This window comes from Montipora foliosa, chromosome 6 (genome assembly GCF_036669935.1).
Source record: "Montipora foliosa isolate CH-2021 chromosome 6, ASM3666993v2, whole genome shotgun sequence".
Classification (NCBI taxonomy): domain Eukaryota; kingdom Metazoa; phylum Cnidaria; class Anthozoa; order Scleractinia; family Acroporidae; genus Montipora; species Montipora foliosa.
The window spans coordinates 12,834,562-12,844,455 of record NC_090874.1 but is presented as its reverse complement, the minus strand read 5'-3'; the positions used below and the strand labels follow the sequence as shown (position 1 = coordinate 12,844,455).

Here is a 9,894-nt window from a genome sequence, read left to right as displayed (position 1 = left end):
TACAGTGTACAAGGTTCCATTTTATTTGCGCGGAAATTTACAAGTCTTCTACAGAATCGCTTCACTCAAGTCTGATAGGATATCAATTCATCCCTTATCAAAATTACCCTTGGGCATTTCTCCCCCCGTCTGACAGATTCCTTGATCTTATTGGACAGCAAACATTTTTTTACAATCAGTGCTTAGAGCTAACCACAAAAATTAGAAAATCACAAGATCGAACAAAGGCGATTGATCCAGGGATAAATGTCAGGGGGCTAGGGGCGAAATGTCAGCAGTTCATGTAGCTGAGCCAGTGGTCATCATGGACCAAACGTAGCATCCACCTTCTTTTTCTTAAACAAGCAAGAACGTTGGCTATGACTCCACAGAGTTTAGGGCTCTGTTTCCCATAGCTTTTGTTTTCCATCCATTTTGTTTCCCAATAACGTCAATTTTTTCCGGCAGTGTCGTCTGTTCGATTAAGCTTGAACGGTGATTTCAGTGATCAACATATGTGCATCGTGCTAGTCCATGGAATTTCAAAATCCGACTTTGTTGCCTCGAAAATACTAAGTGACTGAACTTATTTCACCAAAAACCAGACCATGTTTAGTTTTCGAAAGCCAACGGGCATTATTTTACACGAAAGCTCAATGTCAAACTTTACTCGCGAAAATCTTAGCCGCCATCTGCTTCAATGGATTTTTTGTCACGTGGTTGCCAGTAGTCCATTCTTTTTTATTTATCAGTGCGTTTTTCCGCCAAAAACCAGCGCTATCACAGCCAATGTTCATACTATCTGTTCACCGTTACGATATTTTTATCTCCAGTGTCCTTCCTTTCTTCCTGACTATTTTCGCATTCGCTTCTCTCTTCATCAGCAATCTCAACACTCCGGCCACCGATAGGTTTTTCCTTGGCAGTGAATTTTGATAAGCACTTATCGAGCCGTTTCAAAAAGGTGTCGACGTCCTCTTTTGTCATCCCTATTGCGGCGGCTGCGGTGAGGTACGCACAGCGGTAGCTCTGGGCATGCGCACCCCAGCCAGTAAACAAGTATCCATTGATCTCTTTGGTACTATCAGGAGCAACAACTCTGAAAAGGAAATAAGAGTTCTGTAGATCTCTCTTTTTTTTTAGCATTATCAATACTACGGGTTCTTAGGAATTTGTAAAAAAAGATGACGATGAAGCCACTTTCAACTGGGCTATATAGAAACAGTGTCAAATTATCTTGAAGAGAAGTATTTTTCCCCTAATGACTCAGGATATTCGGGGGAAAAATTGGGGAATCAGGAATCGCACCGATGATCTCTATGATTACTACTGTGGAAGCTCTACCTCAGAGCTATAAGAGGGTCATTGAATTAAAGATAAAATAGCTTATTGCAAATAAAATATAGAGCACAGGGGGGGCAAATATACATACAAATGTATTGCACAAGGGAACGAAACAAATTTTGAAGAACGAAAAGTTGGAAACAAAGATCGGAAATAATATCGGAAACAAGGGCACACGTGACGAGCAAATCTTAAAACAAACTGAAGCAAGGACCAGTGCGTTGGGATGCCTGCCATATCTGCGTAAAGGTTTATTACCTTGCACCAGAAACACATCTTGTGAAGAGCATCGAACCAAGCTGAGTCACGCCGGCTGAGTTTAGTTCCAGTCCTTGCTCAAGTCGCTCCAAAGAAATAGCTGAAACGAAAGAGAGAAAAAATCTTAACAGTTACTATTTTTGACGAAAGAGAGAAATGATCCTCGCAGTTGTCTGGACAATTTGAGCAACTGTCTCTAAAGGCCGGCACACACGAGGGAGCTTGCTCCTGAAACACGCTCCCGACACACGCTCCCGGGTAAGTACCCCAACCAGTACACACGAAGGACACGACGAGGGAGCTGAATGATGAAACAGCCCGATTGGGGCATGAGAACTGTTGTGGATGAAAAAAATAAGCCAATTTGATTGGCCAACTGGAGACACGTCATGTCACGGCAAGCAAATTTCAGTACACACGAGGGAGCTTGCTCCTGAAACAGACCCGTGCAACAGATTTGCCCCTGGAGCTTGCTCCCTCATATCAAACCAGTTTGATATGAGGGAGCAAAACTAGGGAGCAAAAGTTTTGCTGCGCAACATATTTTTTCAGTAGAAATCGTTGGTGCAGACGAGGGAGCTTTTCCCCGGAAGCGTGTTGCAGGAGCGTGCTGCGGGAGCAAGCTCCCTCGTGTGTACCGGCCTTAATAGACAACGGAAAAATTCAGGTGGCTCCAACGGGATTCGAACCCATGACCTGTGCCATGTTGGATTTGCTATTATCATGCAAATTAGCAACACACTTCTGAGGGGGCAAACAACACAAGTTCGAGAGGTTATAACGAACATCTTAGCCACAGAGATGATTTGTTTCACGTTCATTGAATGTTGATCATCTAAGTAGTAAAATAGAATGCTTACACAAGTTACTTCGATGTTTTTTTAGTGAAAAATGAGCAGGTAACGAAGTAGAAAGTCAAAATGTCGGAGGCAATCACAAGATATAAAATTATTATAAAAGGTACTTAATTCTAAATTCTAAAATGTACTTTTAGCAATGTTAATTCAATATTTCGACGAGCCGATTTTCTGCAATTTGCCTTTATTCCAATGTTTGCCCCCCCAGCATAACACATGGCTAATTTGCATTACAATTTGAAAACCAACATGGCGGCTATCGTGAATAAGGGCTATTAAAGCAGTTGTCCCTAAGGCCCGTTTCAAACGTCGAACTTTACATGTGCCGATTCTAATGCAAATGAGTTAACATCTATTGTCTTCGCTCATTTGCATTAGATTCGGCACATGTAAAGTTCGACGTTTGAAACGGGCCTTATCACGACACCCGAAAAATTTGGGTTGCTAACATCTACATTTCTAGTGAAGCTATGATCCTCGCAGTTACGAAGAAGCCGGAAAAATTCAGGACTTAACGGGGTTTGAAGTTCTGCGTGGATCATAGTCCTCCTATTGGGCGTATGTTGGCTGGTATAGGCGGTTTACAAAACCCAAATCTAGAGATCAAAATGATTACGTATACTTTGGCCAATGGCAAGAGACGCATACAAAAAATGAGCCAATCATAAAAAAATGGCAAATGAAAGCAGACGTAGCAGATGACGGGTAAACAAGTGCGCGCAATTCATGATTGGTTTTGACCGCCGATCAGTCGGTGGGAGAACGTGGTTTCGACTTCGACCCCACCGTCTGTAAATACTTGAGGAGAAAAAGAATTGCATAGGCATATGGTTAGACTTTCAAGTCTTTTCGCATTGGGACTATTATCTATGGGCCCCCGTCTCACAGTAACTCTGTAGCGCGTTCACTTAGCCGAATTAGGGAGCTTACGAAACGAGGACGGCGACGGCAACGAGGACTTCATTTTAAAATACGAGTTCACGTTATTCAGATCACTACGAAACTATTTCTAGACCCAATAGGTTTAGTGCAAACCTATTGGCTCTGCACGCTCTCTCTGCACGTGCGTTCTACATTTTGGTACATTTCTTTGCCGTAATCTCCTAAATGACGACGTGAAATGACCAAATTCAAGCTTCTGTGGAGGACGTTAGCACATGACGATGAATTTTCAGTTCTCTCTCTACGCTTCCAACTCACTCATACCAGTTTAATTCCTCGACAGTTACTACAAATTTTTAACGCGAAACGACATGAAATAGTTTCGTAGTGATATGAATAACGCGAACTCGTATTTTAAAATGAAGTCCTCGTTGCCGTCGCCGTCCTCGTTTCGAAAGCTCCGTAATGAGTATGGCAGGGAATTCCCAGTGATGTGGAAAAAATAATCGTGGCTTAGTCAGGCAATGATCAAGCATCGTTATGCAAAACCGATCTGAATGGGTAGGAAGAGCAAAAGGAAATAGGTTTACTGGTGCACCTTACCGAGAGAGATTGGATTGCCTTTGGTGCTGAGCAGCCGCTCTCCATGTGCAGTCGCCACCTTTGAGAGGCCTTCAGATAAGTAGTTATATACTTCCTGAAAAACCAATCAAAAATAAATAAACAACAGAATTTACATGCACAAATAAGCTATAAATATTGGCTGAATTCACGCAAAAAGTTGTCCGAAACTGATTTTTTATCAACGACGGCACTTAAAGAAGAATAATTTCGTAATTTTTTATAAATGAATGTTAGAAAGCGTTTTTCTAATGTAAAGCGCGTAGAAAAGTTGTGCATAACCACTATAAGAACTACATCATCATCGTCATTATTGTTATTATCATTATCTGGTCATTTGTCGTTCTTCTTTCCGTCCAAAAAAACCAAGAAATTTGACCTATGGAACAAGCTTATAAGCTGCATGTAGTTGCCGACGAAAGATCCCTGCCCAAGGAAATTCTGACACGAAAAAGGTAGCAACATCACACAGCAGCAAATCTCGTCAAGATACAAATCTTAAATCAGACGAGTAATGCTGGGGCAGCATGTCTGAGTCTGCCTGTCTGACCTTTCTCTGTTGCAGTAATCGTTGATATCCTTGTGAACCAAGAGACAGGAGTGTGATGAAGAGGTCTACTGATGGAGTAGCTGATGCTCGTCCTGTCAGTGGTAATATCAAAACAAGCATTGTTACAAAAAAGAGAGAGATCAGGATCAGATTCAATTGAGGGTCTAAAATGCTTATTTTAGTTTTAAGTTTTTAGTTTTAATTTATTCGACACAATTCACGGAGCGGCAGGGGAGAGGAACAGAACTTGACACCTAACCCCTATGTCCATAGATCAGACCACAACACCGGGAACTCCATGCCCTACTCTTCTCGAATAGTGTGTGGGTTTTTTAACGTCCCACAGAATTTAGACCAAAGGGTTATGAGACGGGACCTCCGGCTTATAGTCCTTATCCAAGAACACTTGAAAGTCTAACCATTCGCAGATGTCGTTACAAAGGCAGCACTTTCTTCCCAGTTATTTAAAGACCCTGAGTGTTGGTGCGGCCGGAGTTGAACGCACGACCTCCCACGTGACAGTGCTCAACCAACTGAGCCACCGGTGCGCGGTTATTGCATGGCTTTATTTACCAAGCGGCCACATCAAGTCTCGAAGTGATTATGTCTTGTCCCTCCCCAAACTCAAGGCTTTTGAGTTTTTAAACATACCACATAGAGGCTTGAGGAATGAAAGTGTTGTTCCCGGCCAAAATAACCTGAGTAGTTGCAGGTTCAAACCCTGGCCAGAGGAATACTCCGGCTCTTAAAATATCTAAGGAGAAAGCGCTGCCTACATCATTCCAGCTGCAAATGGTTAGAGTCCCAAGTCTTTTTATATGAGAACTAGAAACTGTAGACCTGTCTCTGTGGATAGTTTACGAACCAACACACTATCCAAAAACAAAAGGACACAAAGTTCCTGGTGTTGTGATGTGCTGTCTGTTGAGCATCGGTCTGTCATGCGGGAGGTTGCGGTTCTGAACCCTGGCCGGATCAATACTCAGGATCTCAAAGTAACTGAGGAGAAAGTGCTAAAGTGCTGCCTTTGGGTGCAGGGCTGGCGTAGTGGTGAGAGTACTCGCCTCCCGCCAATGTGGACCGGGTTGGATTCCAGACTCGGTGTCACATGTCGGTTGAGTCTGCTGGTTCTCTACTCTGCTCTGAGAGGTTTTTCTCCGGTTTTCCCATCTCCTCCAAAATCTACATTTGATTTGACGTGCCTTAATTTGTTGATTTCAGTATACAATGTACCCAATTAGTGCTCTAGCGCTAGAAGACTTGACACTTAAATAAAGTTCCTTTCCTTTTTTTTTCCTTTTCCTTTCCCAGTCATTGAAAGTTATCTGTTTTGGGCCTCTATCACATTGGTGCATTGGTGAATGTTAGGTACATGAACGAAAAAAATGACTTGTGATAAGTTATTGTGCACTGTCACTGAATTGGAGCATGTAGGGGTAACACTTATGTCAAGACATGCACGTAATAAGATGCCCGCCCAATTTTGACATCCAACACAAAGTGTCCCTTTAAGTCTAAGGATAGCGTTATTTTTGGCTTAGAGTAAATGCAGCTGTTTATCCTAACTCGAGGAGCAGCATTTGCGGACATTATGTGACATTAAATGTCTGTATTCTGACGTTGATGTCGGGGAGAAGAGCAAAGGAAATCACCTTGGACCTAATTACTGAGGTGTAACTTGCAATCAATGTCCATCCCAATTAGAGGCAAGTTACTGCGATTTTCATACAGCGATTTTCAATTGAGTGTCATAAAACCAAAACCAAAGTAATTACTTTGGCCAATCAAAAAGGACGGAGACAATCCTGTAAACCAATCAAAACTCGAAGTAATTACACGTAGCCGACACAAAGAGCGGGAAAATGTGCATGTGCGAACCACGATTGGTTTTGGTTTCTCTTCTGATTGGTTAAAAAAGTGGCGCAAGAAATTTCAACCAATCACTGAGTGAAGTAATGCAAAACAAAAGCAATTCACTAATTACTTTCGACACTCAATTGAAAACCGCTCTAATTCTGCGGAATCCATCTTCAAGCGCCAACGGCAAAACTGCGTTTTGGCTTCCATTTTCGCCCACCACTGCAGATAACAAAATCAATTGATGCGTGACATAACCCACAAATCAGCATCTCTTGTTCCTATGGTATGTTTGGTTTACGTTTGTACATTTGAACTCGATGCCAATGGAAAACGTTGGAATCTGTAGGAATCTTTTTACTGAAGAATTTCTAAAAACATGTCATAATGCAGGGTTCGCACAGATTTTTGGTTGCAAAATTAAAGACTTTTTCCAGACTTTTTCCAAAATGCTAATTTCTTTTTCCAGACCCAAGTTTAGAATATATAGTTTGTCCCATGATGCACTGTGAACATACAGTAACCACGATGCAGTGCTGGCGTAAGAGAGATCTGAGACTTCTCGGTCTGCGATTGAATGTTTTCGCCTAAGACCACATTTTAAAAAAGATTTGACTACCTGAAAATTTTCACTTAGCAATAAAGCACTTGTTTCAGTTTTCAAAACAAAAAATTCTCCAGACTTTCTACCATTTTCCAGACTTTATCTTTATTTTCCAGACTTTTTCCAGGTCTGAAAAATTGGTTTGCAAGTTTCCAGACTTTTTCAAGAATTCAAGACTCTGTACGAACCCTGATAATGGTATTTGAGCTGTGAATTAAACAAAACTCCAATTCACTTTCCGGAGTGGATCTTCCGGGCTATGTTCGGAAATTTGATTGATGGAAGCCATGCACTAGGTGCATGAAAGTGACAATCTGCAGATATATGAAAATCTCAGTGAGGCAATTATTGTAACAACTGCTTTGGGTCAAGGCAACCAGATTTAATGTCAGTAACTGGGGCATTTGAACCTTGGACCTCTATGAAGTCAGCAACACGGTAATAATACTATCTTGCAAACTCACCAGGGTATGTTTTGCTAACAGCATCAATAAACTTGTCATCAAATCCTGCCACAATGGCTCCACCAACAGGAACCATAAAGTTCTTATCAGTGCTTTGTATGAATGCATCCACACGGCCTATCCTAGCTGCCTTAACCAGGCCAAAAAAAGAGCACATATTAATAATTTTAAATCTATGTGCAAGGCGGAGCTTGCATGTGTCGCAGCCATGACATACGACCTGAAAGACTTCAATGGGAAGCCCTTACTGTTGCATACCGTTTCAGTCTCTCACCCTTCACCCTGCTGATTACAATAGACATTTGGACAACTTAGAACATGTGATCTTAATCTGCCAAGGAAAGTTTGCTGGAGAAGTGCATGCGAGTACTCAATACAATCTCAAGGCATATGGGAACAGAAATTTAAAGAGGCACTGTCATGCTATTCTAAGTAATACACTGAAAATCCAAAGGAGGCCTTTTGGCTGATGGCAGAGGCAAAATAATGGCAAAACTGATTTGAGAATTTCAAATGTACAGTGCACAAAGTATTCGAAGCTATTTACTTTTTTGGCAGCAATGGTCAATAACAAGATGTGAGCGAACTTAACTTTTTTGAGTTTTTGCGTTGTGATTCATATTAAATCATTTTTTGTTTTATTCTATTAGTCATGTCAATGTTTCACTTGAAAACATGAAAAAGTGATGTAGAAGCGATTTTCATGCGATCAAGGTGTTAAGTGATGGACTTTCGTAAGTTTTGACCAAAAATTGTTACGAACGCTGTGACAGTGCCACTTTAATAGAAAACCCTGACAACATTAAGTTAAGCTTGGGACCTAGGTCCTCTTGCAGAATGGAGAGAACAGGAGAAACCACAATTTCCCAATAATAAACACTTTCACCCCTAAACTGGCCCATAATGATGAACTGACAAGATCATCTGATGTTACATAGATTTAAGTCTAAAGTGTCACTCTTACGAGGAAAAGATATAGAGGTTATGAGTGGACCAAGATTTTGCTAAAGACGACATATACTGTAGTTTTTATTGGACACATATGTTGTTAATCTCATCCACCACTCAGGAGCATGGTTCAGCCCCTGTTTTGGCATGGAAATTGGCCAGGAATTGACAAAGGTATAACAAAACCCAAAGAAGAAAATTAGGACAAGACTGGTTGTTTCAGATGGGTCACACCTAGACTTTCTCCAAGTTGCCCTCTCCAAACTCTTCGATTGAGAAATTAAAGCCAGCGAAGCAAGCTTGAAGTAAGGTCAGGCAGCGACCGAACGAGTGACAGTGGGAAAAAATTTAAAGGACTTTATGAAAGTCTTGGTCACACCCTGAATAATATCTCTCCACACAGCACAAATACAAAAGTTAAAAAATTACCTGTTGGATGAGATGCATACACTTAGAGGACTGCACCCCGTAAGCATTGTTTACAACATGTGGCACAACTTGCTCTTTACACAACTTAGCAACTTCCTCCAACCTTCAATAAAACAGTTACAATAATTAATAATTTAGTTAAAGAAGCTTTGCAGTAAAAGTAAAATGCTTACAATTTAAAATAAAGCAGGAAGGACCATGATCACTGCCTTCCCAAGTATTATCACTGACAGTGTAACGACTGGTTAGGGTTTTATTCTCTAGCCTATGAAGTTACTTTAGATACCAATTTTGGAACAAATTACTTAACTTGTGTTGTTTTCAGGAATAACATAAAATATTACTATGTAGATTAATAGATGATAATAATTAATAGAATAATTTAGCCAAGCCTAAAAGCAGAGCTCCTGGGTTATTTATTCTTACAATTAGTTAACCTGGCTTGAGGCTGTGACCGATTGAAACCCAGTACCTGGTCAGTTGTCAACTTAAAAAAAAGCTGACCTCAATGAGCTCTACACTAGACTGCAATATGGTCACGTAATAATGATTAGCAGATACCTTGTTTTGACAGGTGTTAATTGATCAAAGATGTATGCTGTAAACTAGCTGGAGTACATGGCTACCATGTTGGGCACAAGTACTCTTGAGCCCGTGATATGGTCAGGTGATAATGGTCACATTGGCATAAGTGGAAGGGTGGACATATGGTCATACAGCAACCCAAACCAAATGGGTTGCACACAGATGCAGATCACACAGATGGGTTACCATGTTTACTTACCAATGGTGCCCAATGTGGGCCCTGAGCGCCACTAAAAATGGTGGAACCCCCCTAAAGTGCCTTTGGTGAGGAATCAAGTCTTTTTGAAATTAGCTCTTTTTTGATGAGTTGCTTGTTTTCCCCTATTTTTTATTTTGTCAGGTACATGTATAAAGAAACTTACAGATGTCTTAAACTTGTTAACAACTGTCTTTTGTGGTTTCTCTCTCTCTCTCTCTCTTTCTTCTGGCATCTTTGTATTGTGTAACTTGGGTCAACCTGTATTTTTCATTTTCTTTTTGGGTTGTGAGTAATTTAACATTTATTGTTTGTCGAGT

General features: G+C 40.9%; 1 protein-coding gene across 2 annotated transcripts in view; it reads right to left on the bottom strand.

Moving 5' to 3' along the window:
- Positions 1-9,894, bottom strand: part of LOC138006724 (O-phosphoseryl-tRNA(Sec) selenium transferase-like) — a 24,312-nt gene continuing 14,418 nt past the window's right edge. For both annotated transcript variants that reach the window (XM_068853222.1, XM_068853223.1), the window contains 6 exons: positions 8,794-8,896; positions 7,417-7,546; positions 4,492-4,583; positions 3,924-4,017; positions 1,582-1,681; positions 1-1,078 (listed from right to left, as the gene is read on the bottom strand). In XM_068853222.1, the coding sequence (XP_068709323.1) occupies positions 778-1,078; positions 1,582-1,681; positions 3,924-4,017; positions 4,492-4,583; positions 7,417-7,546; positions 8,794-8,896 (820 nt within the window). In that variant the 3' untranslated portion in view covers positions 1-777. The remainder of the gene's footprint in view (positions 1,079-1,581; positions 1,682-3,923; positions 4,018-4,491; positions 4,584-7,416; positions 7,547-8,793; positions 8,897-9,894) is intronic.